The 18,809-nt window shown below is 36.0% G+C and overlaps 1 protein-coding gene and 1 pseudogene across 3 annotated transcripts in view; one reads left to right on the top strand and one right to left on the bottom strand.

The window, feature by feature from the left end:
* PIGX (phosphatidylinositol glycan anchor biosynthesis class X) overlaps positions 1 to 18,809 on the top strand; it is a 35,325-nt gene that overhangs the window by 12,094 nt on the left and 4,422 nt on the right. The window contains exons 1-4 of one of the 3 annotated variants that reach the window (XM_057738847.1): positions 5,956 to 6,097; positions 6,474 to 6,621; positions 16,820 to 17,033; positions 18,517 to 18,617. In XM_057738847.1, coding sequence (XP_057594830.1) covers positions 16,826 to 17,033; positions 18,517 to 18,617 — 309 coding nt within the window. In that variant the 5' untranslated portion in view covers positions 5,956 to 6,097; positions 6,474 to 6,621; positions 16,820 to 16,825. Of the gene's footprint in view, positions 1 to 5,955; positions 6,098 to 6,473; positions 6,622 to 16,819; positions 17,034 to 18,516; positions 18,618 to 18,809 lie in introns of those variants that run through there. The other 2 variants (XM_057738850.1, XM_057738848.1) reach the window with 2 other exon arrangements.
* On the bottom strand, positions 2,427 to 3,097 carry LOC130855018 (ras-related protein Rab-5A-like; annotated as a pseudogene).

Genomic DNA, 18,809 nt, shown 5'->3' with positions numbered 1-18,809 from the left:
TTTTCACTTCATGTTCATGAGGAGTATTGGTCTTTGCTTCTCTTTTGATGTGATGCCTTGTTCTGGTTTTGGTGTCAGGGCAGTGCTGGCCTTGTAGAATAAATTGGGAACTATTTCCTTCTTCTCTATTTTATGATTGTGTAGCATTGGCGTTATTTCTTCCTTAAATGTTTAATAGAATTCAGCAATAAACCATCTAGGCCTGGAACTTCACTGGTTCCAGGGAATATATATACACACAATGGAATGCTACTCAGCCATAAAAAGAGCAAAATCTTGCCAGTTGCAGCAACATGGATGGATTTGGAGGGCATTATGCTAAGTGAAATAAATCAGACAGAGAAAGACAAATACTGTATGATATCACTTATATAAAAATACAGCAAACTAGTGAATGTAACAAAAAAAGAAGACTCATAGATATAGAGAACAAACCTAGTGGTTACCAGTGGGGAGAGGGAAGTGGGGAGGGGCAACATATGGGTAGGGGAGTAAGAGGTACAAGCTATTAGGTGTAAAATAAGCTACAGAGGTATATTGTACAAAATGGGGATTATAGCCAGTATTTTATAATAACTGTAATGGAGTATAACCTTTAAATGTTGTGAATCACTATATTGTATACATGTAACCTATGTAATATCATATAGCAACTATACTTCAATAAAAAACAAACAAAAAAGTATAAATTTCCTTCTAAGCAGAGCTTTAGTTATGTCCTACAAATTTTGACATATTTGTTTTCTTTTTTTTTGTTTAAGATAAGTTGACTATATATGTGTGGGTCTATTTCTGGGCTCTTTATTCTATTCCATTGATCTATTTTCTGTTCTTTCACTGGTACCACACTATCTGGATCACTGCAGTTTTTTTAATTTTATTTTTTGTCTGTGCTGCATGGCATGCGGAATCTTAGTTCCCTGACCAGGGATCGAATCTGTGCCCCTGCAGTGGAAGCACGGAGCCCTCACCACTGGACTGCCAGGGAGTTCCCCGTTTTCATTTTCATTTAGTTCAATATATATATTCTAGTTTCCTTTTAGACTTCCTTTTTGGTGCCAGTTATTTAGACACAATTGTTTGATTTTAAAGTTTTAGGGGATTTTCCAGAAATTTTTATTGATTTTTTTCTTTTTATAATGTTTATTTCCACCTGAGCACCTCTGTATAAAACTAAACACTGGTGAACCGTTTTCCTTACTAATTCCTGAATTACTGTAAATGTACAAATTCTGCTAGCAGTTCAACACTTAAATAGATTAAATCATCTCTGACACGTGATAGATTTCATAAAATGGAAATACCTAAAACAGATAGTGTGATTCCTGAACCTGTCAAAATAAAATGAATTGGGAAAGCAGGATTGCATTATTGTTACTAACATATCACAGTATCTAATGTTATAAATTACAAGTATGTTGTTTATTATGGTCCTGGCCATGTGGGAACAACTGAACCCCCTTCCTTTCAAAGGGGAGAGAAGGAAAAAATTAATTGTTTTATTAACTATTCATTTGCATACTTTTAAGCAACTCTTAAATGTTACAGAAAAGTAATAAACATACGTGAAGACTACAGTACATTCACCCTGCTTACAACACAGCTGAAGACTGACTTTAAAGTAAGTTTGAATGTACATGATTGTTGGCGTATTGACTGTATTACGTCCGACGGGGGCAAAACTCCTTCTCGGGCCCTAAACAGAACCTACATAATGGCCCACAGCGATTAAACAGAATCCCCTGAGACACCTGGTTTGTTTCACTTTTGTTGATAAGCTCAATGTTTGAAGGGAATACTATTCATTAAGATGCACTTACCATTTTTCATATTCCTAAAACAAGTGGAGTTACATTTGATTTTTTTTTAACCCCATTTAAAATATAACAGGACTGGCTATTGTTTAGATGCTGCTGATGTTCATTTTTTTTCCTTGAAGATATGGGACTGTTTTCTTTTGGATAATTTGTTAAAATGTGGAATGTACACCTTAAATATAGATATTAGGAGAAATTACTGTTAGCCTGAATACTGTAGCTAAGTATAAGTATTTTAGAACCTCCTTCCAAATAAAGAATGTTTCAGAAGAGTTCCAAAACCTTTTCACACACTTTTTCATAGAACTGTGGATTCTGGTTAACTGTGGGTCCAGACAGTCATTTGTCTATATCTCTGGTGATGGGAAATGATTCCTCTGAACCTTCCAGTGAAATAAGTGGACACACATCTCTCATTCTTTCCTTTTATTTCTGAAACATTAGTCAGGGACACATGCATGTTATTAAAAATTAAGTTCAAAACACTTAAAATAAGTCTGTATTAGAAACTTGACTCTAAGTCTCTTCTTTTTGGAAGTCATACTAGACTTGTTAAGTGCTCCAATGCCACTGCTAACATTTAGAAAGCAGAAGAATATTCTGCCTAGTTCAAACTGTAGGTTGGCAGCTACAGCACTGACCCCTGGTTGGCTGTGTGGGTTCAATAAGGTCTGCTGCTCTTCCTCTGGCAGAATTTTCTCCTGGATTCTGTAGTTCATTCTTTGGCAGCTTTTTGGCTGTTGTCGTGAATACTTCATTTACATTTATTGGTGTTTGAGCTGATGTCTTCGTGAATAACTTGTCATCTGCATAGGACTGCGCTTCCTGGAAATCTCAGCCCTTTTATTCTAGGTCAGCCTTGCTTCCTGGTAAAGTGATGACTGTGCTAGGACTTGCTTGCCTCTGAAGGTCTTTAACCCAGTATTTTGCTCTTGCAAAGGATTCCTCATTTGTGATACCATATGCAACCAATGGCTGCCTGTACTCCTCTGCAGTGCATTGGTACTGGGCTCCGATATCATTCTTGACCAGCTGTATCCCATGTCCCATGTTTCGCGCAGCTTAAAAAAAACAGCCCCAGTGGTAGTCTCTTGAAATTCATGAAATTGGCCCTTCACAAAACAAAGCACCAGGCTTGATGTGCCAACAGCAGGCTCTCCCAATACTGGTTTGAACTGGCACACTCTATTTTATTTGCAGTATTTGGCCCATTGGGGCTTGTTGCTCCTTGATTAGCCATGTTTAAATTTGAAAGAAGTCCCTAATTTCAGTCTCTTAGATCAGTTTCCAGGATGCAAGGTGTCAATTTTTCTCTTTCTGGTGGTAGGAAAATCTGAGACCACACATGCAGGGCTGTGGGGCTGAAGCTACCTGGCAGCAGACCCCAGGCAGAGCCCATGGAACAAGAGAGAGCCTGAGGCTGTGGCTTTGGTGGAGGTGGTGTCTCCTCCTCCTATTGATTTCCAATTTAATTCTATGTGGTTAAGAGACCATATTCTACATGATTTCAGTTCCTTTAAACTTCTAGAGACTTCCTTTATTGCCCAGCGTATAGTTTTTCTTATGCACTTAGAATGTTCTTTAATTGTCAGTTAGATCAGATTGAAGGTTGTTCATGCCTTCTGTATCCTTACTGATTTTCTCTCTGCTTGTTGTGTCCATTACTGAGAGAAGGGTATCAAAATCTTTTGCTGTGATTGTGGATTTGTCTGTTTATCCTTGTAGTTCCAGTTTTTGCTATGAAGTAAAACACATGAATACTTTGAAGCTCTGTTTTTAAGTGCATATAGTACATTTAGGATTGTTATATTTTCTTGGTGATTGACCCTTTTATTTTTGTGTAATATCCTTCTTTATCGCTGACAATGTTTCTTGTCCTGAAGTCTACTTTTTAAGTATTAATATAGCCACTCCATATTTATTGTTATTAACATTTGCATACATTTTCCCTTCCTTCTACTTTTATCTCTGTGTTTATATTTAACATTTCTAGTAGACAGCATATGGTTAAGTATTGCTGTTTTATCTAGTCTGTCAATCTCTACATTCTAATTGCAGTGATTAGACTATATACTTTTAATGTAAATATAGATTTGGTTGGTTTGGTTTAAATCTGTCCATCTTGCTTCTGTATTTTTTTCTCTTTGTCCCATCTAATCTTTTTTTCTTTTTTCTTGCCTTATTTTAGATAAAGGGAATAATTTTTAATCATTTCATTTTACCTCCATTTTTGGCTTATTAATTATATACCTCTTTTTAAAAAATTGGTTGCTTTAGTGTTTACTATTTTAACTTATCACAGTTTACCTTCAAATAATAATATTGTGTACCATGAGTAGTGTATGAATCATATATCAGAATAGTTCATTTCTTTCTCCTTCCCTTTATGCTATTCTTGCCATACGTTTATTAACTTTGCATTTTTTGCTTATGTTATAAACCCTACCATATACTGTTGTTACTTTTGCTCTGAACGGCCAGTCATATATTTTTTACATTATTATTTATTTTGATTGTGGTAAAATATCTGTAGCATAAAATGTTGCCATCTTAACTGTTTTCAGTTGTACTGTACTGTCACGTTTGGTGGCATTAAGGATATTCACATTGTTGTGTTACCGTCACTACTCTCCATCCATGGAACTCGCTTCATCTTGCAAAACTGAAACTCTGCACCTCTTAACAATAACTCCCCATTCTTCCCTGGCAACTACCATTCTATTTTCTATCTCTGTGGAAATCTCTGCTGAACCTTTTGGTCTCTGTGCTTTGGCTGGTTGGAATGCAGTGTCTCCCCACCCTGTGTGAAATTTCAGAATATCTCATCTCTCAGTTCCTTGGTAATTCTTTGTCCAGTCTTGTGAAGTTACAGCTTACTCATGCTTATTTTAATATTCAACAGAAACTCAAGGAGACTCCAATTCAGACTTCCAGAACTCTTTCTATGAAGTTCCTTCCTCTCTGGAACATAGCACTGAGAGTTCTAGCTACTTAAGCCTCCCTTATCTTCTGTCTCTGTTTTCTCACTTAAGCAAAACCACCATGCTTTGGATCTTCTTCCCTGCACTTGGTCCAAAATAGGCCTCCAGATAAAAATTAATATTTGTAGTATGGTATGAGGTAGAGGTCAAGATTCAGTTTTTTCTATATAGATATACAGTTGTTTCAGTACCATTTGTTGAAAAAATAATCTTTCCCCATTAAATTATATTGGCATCTTTATTTTTAAGAAGTATGTGTCTTTCTGGATTCGGTCGCTTTCCATTGATCTTTGTTTGTTTTCACACTGATACTATACTGTGGCTCATGACAGGACGTTATGAAAGATCTAATGAGTGCTTCTTGATGTGATATAAATATTTCATTTGACTTGGAATCTTTTGTAATATTTATTTTTATTTTTGGCTGTGTTGCGTCTTGGTTGTGGCACGTGGGCTCTTTGTTGCGGAGGGCGGGCTTCTCTCTGGTTGTGGCACACCGCTTCTCTCTAGTGTGGCGCGTGGACTCCAGGGCTCATGGGCTCTATAGTTGTGGCATGCGGGCTCTCTAGTTGTGGCTTGTGTGTTCAGTAGTTGCAGTGTGTGGACTTAGTTGCCCCACAGGATGTGGGATCTTAGTCCCCGAATAGGGATTGAACCCACATCTCCTGTGTTGGAAGGTGGATTCTTAACCACTGGACCACCAGGGAAGTCCCTTTATAATCTTCTTTTGAAAAACTAATTTGAAATATAGTATTTCTACTAGCTTGAATAGGACGGTATGCTAGCTCATTTAAAAATCGAATGAAGAGGCGCAGTGGTTAAGAATCTGCCTGCCAATGCAGGGGACATGGGTTCAATCCCTGCTCCAGGAAGATCCCACATACCGCGGAGCAACTAAGCCCGTGCGCCACAACTATTGAGCCCATGCGCTGCAACTACTGAAGCCCATGTGCCTAGAGCCCATGCTCCGCAACAAGAGAAGCCATGGCAATGAGGAGCCTGCGCACCACAAAGAAGAGTAGCCCCCACTCACCACAACTAAAAGAAAGCCCGTGCACAGCAAAACGACCCAACACAGCCAATAAAATAATTAAATAAATTAATTAATTAAAAAAAATCGAATGAAGATATTTACTTTAAACACACTTCTCTTACAGAGACCTGTTAACAAAAGTGAAATTTGGAGAAAGCATTGAGGACTTACAGACCTGCCGACTCTTAATTAAACAGTACATCCCGACAGGACTTTTTGTGGATCCATATGAGTTGGCTTCATTACGAGAGAGAAACATAACAGAGGTACAACTGTTAGAGGGGTTTTTTTGAGAGAGAAATTATTGTAGGGATGGTATAATTTGGGTTAAGGCAAACTAGATAAGACAACATTGTAGTATTTTTTAATGATTTTGTTAAAATGTATAGCGTAACCTTTTAAAGATAGGATGGGAGTATTCTTTAAAAAGTGAGTGATACCTGTCATACTTGTCAGTAGTAAGCCGACTAAACTGATGTTGTTAAAGCTTGTCTTCAAGAAGATCAATGGTTAAAAATACTGCTTCAACAACAACTTTGTTAAACTGACGTATACCCAACATCTGTAAAATTTGGGTATGGGAGGAAACAAAATAAATATTTATTGGACATCTGAATGACAAATATCTTTTTTTTTTTAAAGGAAGCAAGGTAAAATTAAGCATTATAAGAAAGATTATGTCCCTCACCCTTTATATGGATTAATCTTTGTAACAAACTTGGAAAGATTGCATTTTATAGACAAGGAAACAGGCACAGAGAGGCCAAGTAACTTATCCAGGATCACACAGGTAAATGGAAAAGCCAAGAAATGAATCCAGGGTTGTTTAATTGCAAAGTTGTTTTCTTTGGGAAATAAATCATACTCCTTAGTTAAGGGTTTCCCTGACTTTAATAAGAATCACATGGGGGTACTTTTTGTGCATGGTATTGTCTTCCTGGAAGATTTAATTCAGCAGTTCATATTGCACCCCCAAATCTTATAACGACTCAAGTGATTCCCATTAAGAAATTTTGGGAAACACTGTCTTAGTTCATAAGATTATAATCTATATATGAATTTTAAAAAGGCAAAATGGGTACACTTGGAGTCATTTATGATGGCAGTTTATTTCTAATTGTGGTTTAGGTCAGTTTCTTCACCTGTATTATTTATTTTTGTTTTTCATTAGGTAATTACATTCTCATGGCTCAAAATTCAGGGTGTATAAAAAGGTTCCACCTGTTTTTAACCCCCAGTCACCATTTCTTCCTATGTTCTGGAAATACTGTGTTTTTGAAATCCTGTTTCACTCAATCAAAATGTGTTACAACTTCTACCTTGGCCAAGTTACCAAGAAATAGACAAAATATATGAAATAATGGAAAAAATAATTGAATATCAGGCAATGAAGGCAGGATATCTTAGAGATGGGAAATAGATAAGGTTAGCCCTTCAGTTGTCCTAGTTTATTGCATGAGAGTTTTCAGGCTGTAGTACAGGGAGGGTGAACCCAAGTAGGTCCTGGTGGACTTCTTGAATTGAGGAGATAAAGGTAAGATTTGGGAAAGACCAAAGTTACTAGAATTCACAAGACAGTGTACCAGAGAGGAGAGAACTGCATAAAGACAAACTGCAGAGATCCATAGAGGTTCCCCTCAAGTACATAGCTGAGTATTAATTGATGCATGTATGTGAGGAAACTGCTTGATGCTGGGAAAAGAACCATATGAAAAAATTAGAGGTAACAGTGTCTCACACAGGCTCAGTTGTAGTGCCTGTTCGCACCAACCAGACTAGGAAAATCCTTGTAATTCACTGGGCATTGGATAGAGTAAACAGGAGAACTTTTACTCGGTATTGGGGAATACTAAGCCCTAGACTGAGCATTGCTTCAGTCCTGCTTAACAAATTTCAAAACCAACACCTTCCAAAAATCAAACTGTTGCAGGTAAATTTATTGCATTTCAAACAAAGCTCAAGTATATTCATAGGAAAACAGAGATATCTAGCACCCAAATAGGTCAAAATATATTGACTCTAATAAAAAGTTTGCAAGGATGTAAGAATGTGGGAAAATATGACCTGTAATGAGGAGATAAATGAATTGGTCAAAACTGATCCAGAACTGACTCAGATATTAGAATTAACAGACAGGCCAAGAAAACAGTCATTATAACTGTATTCCATATGTTCAAAAAGGTAAGTAGAGAAATGGAAGATATATGAAAGGACAGTTGTTAAAGATTAAGACTACAGAGTGTGAGATGGAAAATATTCTGGGTGAAATTAATGGCAGATTAATGCAGAAGAAAAGGTTAATGAACTTGAAATCATCTCAACAGAAACTACCAAAATATAAAACAGATAAAAAAAGAAATGTAAAAAGTGAGTAGAGCATTAGTGAGTTGTGGGACAACTTCAGGTGGCCTACCATAAGTATAATCGGGCTATTTCTAAGTGATATCTGCACCCCCACATTCATTACAGCATTATTTACAGTAGCCAGGATATGAAACAACCTAATCGTCTATCAAGGATGAATAGACAAAGAAAATGTGAGAGATATATAAATGTGTATATATGTGTGTGTATATGTGTATATTTATGTGATAGACACATAAATATGTATACATACACAGAGACGCACATAATGGAATGTTATTCAGCCATAAAAAAGAAGAAAATCCTGCCATTTGCAACAAAACACATGAACTGTGAGGGCAGTATGCTAGGTAAAATAGATCAGAGAAAGACAAGTATTGTATGATCTCACTTATATGTGGAATCTAAGAAAAACTGAACTCACAAATAGAGAGTAGGTGGTTGGTTACCGGGGGGTGAGAATGTGGGAGAAATGGGTGAAGGTAGTCAAAGAGTACAAACTTCTAATTATAAGACGATTAAGTTCTGAAAATCTAATGTGCAGCATGGTGACTATAGTTACCAGTGCTGTATTGTATACTTGAAACTTGCTAAGAGAGTATAGCTTAAAAGTTCCCACAACACACACACACACACACACACACACATACACACACACACACACAGAAAGGTAACTATATGAGGTGGTGGATGTGTTAACTTATCTTATTATGCTAATGATTTTGTAATATATACATATATCAGATCTTCCTGTTGTACACCTTAAACCTTCACAATGTTATATGTCAATTGTATCTCAGTAAAGCTGGGTGGGGGTGTAATGGGAGTCCCCAAGGAGAGAAGAAAGAGATGGAGATGGAAAAAATATTTGAAGAAATAATGGCTGAGAAATTTTCAAATTTGATGAAAACTATAAACCCACATATCTGTGATGCTCAAGGACATGAAATATGAAGGAAACTACACGAAGGCACATGATAATCAAATTGTTTAAAATGATAATGAGAAAATCTTAAAAACATCAAGATGAAAAAAACAAGTGAAATACAGAGGACCAAAGATAAGAATAACAGATTTCTTGTCAAAAATTATGCAAACAAGAAAATGGAGTAGCATCATCTTTAAAGTATTGAAAGAAAAAAACCTGTGAAGTTAGAATTCTGTATCCAGTGAAAATATGTTTCAAGGTGAAGGTGAAATAAAGACTTTTTCAGACATGCAGGCTGAAAGAATTTGTCACCATCAGACCTCCAACACAAGAAATGTTAGAAGAGGTCCTTCAGGCAGAAGGAAAATGATACCAGATGAAATCTGTATCTACACCAAGGAAAGAAGAGCACTTGAAATGATACTTACATGGGTAGATGTAAGACTTTTTTTCTCTTATTATTTAAATTTTTCCAAGATAATTGACAAAAAATAATAACAATGTAGTGTAGCATTCATACCATGTGTAAGAATAAAATGTATGATAGCACTGTCACAAAGGTTGGGAAGTGACAAATGAAATACACTTTTGTAAGGCTGTTACACTAAATGTAAGGTAGTTTAATATCACTTGAAGATAGACTCAGATACGTTAAAGATGTTTACTATAAACCCTAAAGTAACCACAAAAATAACAAAATAATATGCCAGCAAAGCAGATTAAATGGAACTATAAAAAACAGTCAGTTGGAAAGAAGGCAGAGAAAGAAGATAAAGGGAACAAAAAAGAGATGTAAGATATAGAGAAAAAGATGAATTAAACTTAACCATATCAATAATCATATTAAATGTAAATAGTCTAAATATCTCCATTAAAAGGCAGAGATTTTCAGATTGGATAAGAAAGCAAGACCCAACTGTATGTTGCACACGAGAAATGAACTTTAAATTTTAAAACAAAAGGTAGAACATGCTCACACTGATCTAAAGAAAGCTGAAGTTGCTATATTAATATTAGGCAAAGGGATTTCAGAGCAAAGACTATGACCTGTGCTAAGGAGGGTCATTTTGATACAGGGATCAACTAATCAGAAGGAAATAATAATCCTGAACATTTATGCTGCTAATAAAGAGATTCAAAATGCACAAAGAAAAACTAGTAGAACTGTAAGGTGAAATAGATGAAATCCACAGTTATAGTGGGAGATTTCGGTACCCTTCTGTTAATAATTGATACAATAAGTAGACAGAAAGTTGGTAAGGATATGGAAGATTTGAACAGAACTGTCAACCAACTTGACCTAATTGGCATTTATGGAACATTCCACCCAACAACAATAGAATACACGTTCTTTTTAAGTATACATGGAAGATTTACCAAGATAGATCATTCTAGCCATAAAACAAACCTCAGTAAATTTAGAAGAATTCAAGTCTTACAAAGAATATTCTCTGACTACAAAGGAATTAAATTAGAAATGAAGAACAGAAAGAACTATAGAAAATCCTCAAATATTTGGGAACTAATTAGCATACTTCTAAGTAATCCAAGGGTCAAAGAAGAAATCAAAAGGGAGATGAATTATTTTGAACTGAATGGAAATGAAAACACAACATATCAGAACTAGTAGGATCACCATTGCAACAAAAAAGAATAAAATACTTAGGAATAAACCTAACTAAGGCGGTAAAAGACCTGTACTCAGAAAACTATAAGACACTCATGAAAGAAATCAAAGACAGCACAAACAGATGGAGAGATATACCATGTTCTTGGATTGGAAGAATCAACACTGTGAAAATGACTATACTACCCAAAGCAATTTACAGATTCAGTGCAATCCCTATCATATTACTAAGGGCATTTTTCACAGAACTAGAACAAGAAATTTTACGATTTGTATGGAAATGCACAAGACCCTGAATAGCCAAAGCAATCTTGAGAAGGAAAGATGGAGTTGGTGGAATCAGGCTTCCTGACTTCAAACTATATTACAAGTCCACAGTGATCAAAACAGTATGGTACTGGCATAAAAACAGAAATATAGATCAGTGGAACAGAATAGAAAGCCCAGAGATAAACTATGGTCAACTAATCTATGACAAAGGAGCCAAGGATATACAATGGAGAAAAGGCAGCCTCTTCAATAAGTGGTGCTGGGAAAACTGGACAGCTACATGTAAAAGAATGAGATTAGAACACTCCCTAACACCATATACAAAAGTAAACTCAGAGTGGATTAAAGACCTAAATGTAGGGCCAGACACTATAAAACTCCTAGAGGAAAACAGGAAGAACACTTTTCGACATAAATCACAGCAAGATCTTTTTTGATCCACCCCCTAGAGTAATGGAAATAAAAACAAAAATAAATAAGTGGGACCTAATGAAACTTCAAAGCTTCTGCACAGCAAAGGAAACTATAAGCAAGACGAAAAGACAACGCTCAGAATGGGAAAAAATATTTGCAAACGAATCAACAGACAAAGAATTAATCTCCAAAATACATAAACAGTTCGTCCAGCTCAATATCAAAGGAACAACCCAATCAAAAAATGGGCAGAAGACCTAAATAAGCATTTCTCCAAAGAAGGCATATGGATGGCCAAGAGGCACATGAAAAGCTGCTCAACATCACTAATTATTAGAGAAATGCAAATCCAAACAACAATGAGGTATCACCTCACACCGATTAGATTGGGCATCATCAGAAAATCTACAAACAGTAAATGTTGGAGAGGGTGTGGAGAAAAGGGAACGCTCTTGCACTGTTGGTGTGAATGTAAATTGATACCAGCACTATGAAGAACAGTATGGAGGTTCCTTGCAAAACTAAAAATAGAGTTATCATATGACCCAGCAATCCCACTGCTGGGCATATACCCAGAGAACACTGTAATTCAAAAAGGCACATGCACTCCAATGTTCATTGCAGCACTATTTACAGTAGCCAGGACATGGAAGCAGCCTAAATGTCCATCCACAGATGAATGGATAAAAAAGATGTGGTACATATATACGATGGAGTATTGCTCAGCTGTAAAAAGCAATGAAACTGGGACATTTGTAGAGACGTGGATGGACCTAGAGAATGTCATACATAGTGAAGTGAGTCAGAAAGAGAAAAACAAATATTGTATATTAACACATATATGTAGACTATAGAAAAATGGTACAAATCTACCAGTTTGCAAGTCAGAAATAGAGACACAGACGTAGAGAACAAACATTTGGACACCAAGTGGGGAAAGCAGGGAGGGCTGGGGGGGTGGGGAATGAATTGGGAGACTGGGATTGCCATATATACATTACTAATAAGAAAAAATATCAAATTGTACACTTTAAATATATGCAGTTTATTGTATCTCAATAAAAGTTCTTAAAAAAAAAAAGAATAGTGGGGTACTGCTAAAGCTATGTTTAGGGGGAAAATTGTAGCACTAAAATGCTACAAGAAAGATCTCAGTGTTTTCAGCTGTTTTAATCCATGAAAAGAAGAGCGCATGAAACCAAAGTAGAAGAATGGAAATAGTGAAGATCATAGCAGAAGTTAATGAACTAGAAAACAGAAACATAATAGGGAAAACCAATGAAACCAAAAACTTGTTCTTTGAGATAGATAAAATTGATAGACCCTTAGCTAGACTGATTATAAAAAAAATATGTGCTGTGAGAATTAACATCTGGTGTCAGAAAGGTATTGTATTATACATTTCATTTTTATAAAGTTTTACATTTTTAGATTGTACAAGTTGTTCAAAGATACAAACTACTATGTTTTAATTGGGGAATGTTTGGGGTTGTTTTGAAAGAGCTCTAGTCTGGGAGAGAAAGATGTGTCGAATGTTGCAGATACGGTACAAAGATTTTAGAACTTAATTCATTTAACTTTGGTATGGTGGTTTATGACACATATAGTTGAGTGTTGTCACGAACAAGTATAGGTCCATGTCTGTTAATCATTGATGCTCTAGGATTAATTTTTGATGCATATCATTCAATTTCTTGGTAACATTCTGTTGCTATTGTTTTATTGTGGTGAAAGTGAAATAATGAATTATGAGTTTTGTTGGTCAGTGTAGAGTCACTGTACTTCTGGAGGTTGCATTGATGATTTGGCACATGTTTGGGAGATTTACCAGCATCCAGCTATTGTCTAGATCACTTTTGATTGTCAGGTTATGATTTTCAAAAATATTTCTCTGTTGTTTTGAATCTAAAGTGATACACATACCTCTAACTGTCTTGAGATTTTAATCACCTGTCAGTTGGTGTACCTGCTTGTACATCTTCCCCTCTTTCCTTTTGTAGCTAGGTTTCAAGAAATTTGTAGCCGAAACTGCTGAGTCAGCTCCAGGACCTCAGATCTTTCTCTGTGGACTAGCTTCTGCTGGTTCTTATTTGATCTTGGTTTAAAATGGATTTGGGTCTCTGTTGAGGTTAATTAAAAAGAAATTATCCCCATTTAAAATTTTGAGACATAATTCACATGACATAAAATTCACCCTTTGGAATTGTGTAATTTAGTAGATTTTAGTATATTCATAAAGTTGTGCAACCATCACCACTATCTAATTCCAGATATTTTCATCACTTGCAAAAGAAAACCCTTATAAGGCTGATTTTTGAGATTCAGATACCCAGAATAAAATTTTTTGAACCATCACCAAATAATCTTTTGACCAACAAAGCCCTCTCTGAAGGTCAAAATACCATTTATAGGAATTGCCTCATTTTAATTATATCCCAGCTTCAATTCATATTAAAAATATTCTCAATTTTTGGCAAGTTACCATATTTTTACTTCTATAGAAAAACAAGCAATAAACAAACAAAAAAAAACAACTCAATAATTAGAGAAGCTAAAGACCATAGTACCATCATAAATTCTGAGTAGCACAATCAGGAATATACTTTGTTAGTTCTACTTATTATACTTAATTTTCAACTAGGTAAACTTTGGCTATTTTATATTATTTAACCTAATTGAATAGGAGAGTCAGTTTGACCTGGCCTGGAATCTTGTCTCCTCTACTTACTAGCTACCATATATTGTTTATCCACCCTGGTGCTTTGGTCATTTATATAATGAGGCTAAGAGTTCCTATCTGATAGGGTTCTTGTGAAAATTAAAGGAGATAATTTATATAAACCACTTAATGACATACCTAAGTACTCAAAGAAAATTATTTTTATTATGCGGTCACTATATACATCCACATTGACAAGATAGAAAATTTGGGGTTATGTGTTATTTTGATTTGTAACTTGTTGTACCCAAAGAGAGTTCATTAATAAATTTCTATCAGGTCTCTAGTAAAATTCCTTAGGCTTTGCTCTTGTGATCCTCCTGGTCAACATTTTAAAAAATTAATTAATTAATTAATTGGCTGTGTCGGGTCTTCATTGTTGCGCTGGGCCTTCTCTAGTTGTGGAGAGCGGGGAGCTACTCTTCACTGCAGTGCACAGGCTTCTTATTGCGGTGGCTTCTCTTGTTGCAGAGCACAGGCTCCAGGCCCATGGGCTTCGGTAGTTGTGGCACACGGGCTTAGTTGCTCCTCGGCATGTGGGATCTTCCTTGACCAGGGCTCAAACCTGTGTCCCCTGCATTGGTGGGCGGATTCTTCACCACTGTGCCACCAGGGAAGCCCCGTCAACATTTCTATCTGTAGATAAAAATACAGAAGGCAGAGTTATCAAGTTCATAAATGTTACATAAATGCTGAGTGACAGAGTAGGATTTCAGTTAAATCTCAACAGCCTAGAAAAAATAGACTGTAGCCAGAAAGGTGAATTCAATAGAGATAAATATAAAGCCGTGCATTTAAGTAGTAAAAAGTCAATTACTTCAAAAAATAAGATGGTATTTTAATGTTTAATGTAAAATTTAATGTTTTCTGCAAAAAGTTCAGATGAAGACTATAGGGATGAAGAGGCAGAGCACGGGCAGTGAGACGGCTCTGCTTGATGCTGTGGCCATGGGTGTGTCACTTGACATGTTTGAGAAGCCATAGATACACAACACAAGGAGTGGCCCCATTGCAACTGTGCACTTCAGGCAACAGCAGTGTGTCAGCATTGGCTCATCAATGATAACAGATGTACCAAACTGATGTTAATAATAGAGAAAATGGAGCGGGTGGGGGAGGGGTGGGGATATGTGGGAATGCTGTATTTTCTGCTTAGTTTTTCTGTAAACCTAAAACTGCTCTAAAAAATAGTCTATTAATTTTTAAAAATAATATATAAAGAGATGTATAGATATGTCACACTGAAATGAGGCTGCTAAAAAGCGAATGCAGTTTTTAAACCTAGAAACTGAAAAAAAAAGCTAATGCAATTTTTGCTAAAGAAAGTAGTATTGCTACTGTTTTCTTTGAGTATTTTGAAAGGCAACTAATATGGTGAATAGTTTGGAAACCATGTCATGAGAAACCAAGAAAACTGCATATTTCTTTGGGGAGGAGAAAACTTAGTGGAGGCAGTGTGGTTGCCTTCTGATATAGGAAGGACCCTTAGTAAAACAGAGAACATATTTATTGCAGATACTGTAAGCATGGCCAACTGGTGAATTATTATGGGTCATAGCATCAAGTTTCTACTAATAAAAAAGGAATAATTTTAACAGTACATAAAATGAGTTGACTCAAAGTAATGAACTCCCTTCTAGTCATTGAAGACATTCAAATAGTGGCTGGGTACTTGAAAAATACTCTCATTGGAACAGTGGCTTAACTTGATCACCTCTTAGGTTCCTTATGACTCATAAGATTATATAATTCCTTGACCTTTGCCAATAAGTTTTGTTACTCCTGTGATGAAGAGAGAAGAAACAACATGTGAAAATATAGCCCTTGGCGTCACTGTCAATAGGAGAATTAGAATGCGCGCTGTAGTGGGAAGAGGTTAATGCTGGTTTTTTTCTTTCCATAAAGAATGTAGAGAGAATGTGAGTGTGTGTATGCATCTACACACACACAAACAGATTGTGTATCTAATGTTGGTATGCGTGTGTGTGTGTGCATGTGTATTTATGTGTCGTTTCATACATGAATATGTATATATGGATAATTTATAATTTAGGACTAATTTCTGCCACATGTGCATTTTTTACTTTTGGTGTAGAATACTTACTTTTAAATGCTTTTTAACATATTATTTTTTAAAAGAATTATTTACCATTTTTTCCATTAACTTTTTATACCCAGTATAGAAAGAGTGCTGACCTTTGCTTTGACTTCCTGACCACAGTGCTCTATCTTACTCACTATCATCTTACTTGCTTCTCTGAAGAACAGGAAATTACCAGAATGATACCAATCATTTTAACCCAATATTGGTTAACTGTTCTTGTCATAGCTTTGATACTTATTGGATAATGCTATATTTATTCATGAAATTTCTTTTCTTGGCACCTGTTTTGTTGAATAGGAAATTACACAGAAATTTTTATTATGGAAAGTTCACACCCCAGAGTATAATTTCCTCAGTTTACTTTTAGTAAACATGTTAAACACAGATCACATCTTGTGTTTTCTACTTAAAATTGAAGATGGAATGGGAATGGAAATTGTTTATAAGGGGGGGTGTTTTGACATTTTTGTTCATCTATATTGCAATCTTCTGGTTTTATTTTTGTTTTTTAAATCTTCCTCATTCTTTTCTTCTGGACTAATATTTGTTTTCTTTTTGACAGGCAGTGATGATTTCAGAAAATTTTAACATAGAAGCTCCCAACTATTTGTCCAAGGAATCTGAAATTCTCATTTATGCCAGACAAGATTCCCAGTGCGTTGATTGTTTCCAAGGTTTTTTGCCTGTGCACTATCGTTATCATCGGCCACATAGTAAAGATGGAGAAACCTTTATTGTGGTCAATAACCCTGATTTATTGATGTATTGTGACCAAGGTAAGGGTTGCAAGTCTTTTCGGAGAGTTGAAAATAAAAATAAAGGTATAATGGTAAGTCTGAAGTCAAGCACAGTGATAACAAAATCTTGTTTCTTTTTTCTTTCTTTTAAACTTTTGATTGTAAAATAAAGCACAGATATAGCAAAACTTCACAAATATATACTTTAGTGAATTAGAAGGCAAATACCCATGTGACTACCACCCAGGTCAAGAAACAGAACTTTGCCAGCCACCCTAGCAGCAGCCCCCGTGTCCTGCCCCAGTCTCCTTTGCTGTAAGAGTAACCCATTCTCCTGACTTTTAATCACTTTCTTGTTTCTTTATACTTTTATCACTCAAATGGGCATTCTTAGACACTATCGCTTAGTCTTGCTATTTTAAAAAAATGTTATTTGCATTGTCTCTTAATTTACAGATTTCCCTGCTATCTCCTTCTTTAAAAAAAAAATTTATCTGTTGAAGAACCTGGGTCATTTGAGACCCTATCATTATTGGCATTTGGGTGATTATACTCATTAGTTCATCTGCCTTCTTTATTAGTTGGAAATTGGTAGCTGGTTTGAGAGGTGTGATCAGATTCAGGTTTGATTCTTTTGGCAAGACTATAAGAGGTGCGGGACTTCCCTGGTGGCTCAGTGGTTAAGAATCTGCCTACCAATGCAGGGGACACGGATTCGAGCCACGACTAGTGAGCCCGCATGCTGCAACTACTGAAGCCCGCATGCCTAGAGCCCTTGCTCTGCAACAAGAGAAGCCACTGCAATGAGAAGCCCCCGCACCGCAAGAAAGAGTAGACCCTGCTCACTGCATCTAGAGAAAGCCCGCTTGCGGCAGTAAAGACCTGACTCCGCCAAAAAAAAAAAAAAAAAAGTTTACAGAAGTCAGTAGCACTGTTACTAAAAACTGGCAAATAGGAGTCTTTAATGATACACTTGCTCTCATCATATATTTCATGATGAGAGAAAAAAGTATTCAGCTGTGTTAGCTTTGTTTATCCAACCTAGTTTTCTATTTCTTTCTTTTAATGGTACCTTTTACCTAAAATGAAGTTTGGAAAAGTGCCCCTTCCCAAGAGAGCATCTGGGGTTCTGGAATTGTTTGATTTTTTTGGCCTGAGGGTTCCTTACATGGATATATTTTCTCTATGGAAATTTATCGAGTTGTAGGTTTAGGATCTGTTCATTTTTCTGAGATATGTTATACTTCAGAAACAGTTGAAGTTAAAAAAAAAATGGCCCCTGGTGTAGTGGAGTTTGTTAAGAAGTCATGCTCAACCTCTGTACAGTCTTTGTAATTTTATAATTCCGTAGGTATCCACTTAGAGCAGGCTATTAAAATAAAACAGCACATGATAGTTGGGTCCAAATCACGTACCTTGTGTATTAAAAGATTTGAATACTCATATCCCAACATGAAAGACTGGACTAGCCTCTAGACCAGATACAGGTTTTCTAATATGATGTTCTACCACTTTTTCTCAGAGTTTCCAATTTTGAAATGCTGGGCTCAGTCGCAAGTGACAGCTCCTTGTGCTCTGAACAGTAAGGATATCTGCCAGTGGAACAATATGAAATATAAATCAGTAAGTTTTATGTTGTTTTAGGTCATGTGACCTCATATAAAACTCTTTCTATAATGTTTCTGCCACATTTAAGGGATTAGCATTTTAAATTCTACCATAGAAAACTGTTTTTTGTTTGTTTTTAATGTTGCTTCTTTGTTACTAATAGCAATAGTCATAAAATCATTTAATTTGAGGGGTGGAGATTGAGAG

This window comes from Hippopotamus amphibius, chromosome 6 (assembly GCF_030028045.1).
Source record: "Hippopotamus amphibius kiboko isolate mHipAmp2 chromosome 6, mHipAmp2.hap2, whole genome shotgun sequence".
Classification (NCBI taxonomy): domain Eukaryota; kingdom Metazoa; phylum Chordata; class Mammalia; order Artiodactyla; family Hippopotamidae; genus Hippopotamus; species Hippopotamus amphibius.
Note: the sequence above shows the minus strand (reverse complement) of the source record. Positions and strands in the feature narration are given on the sequence as shown.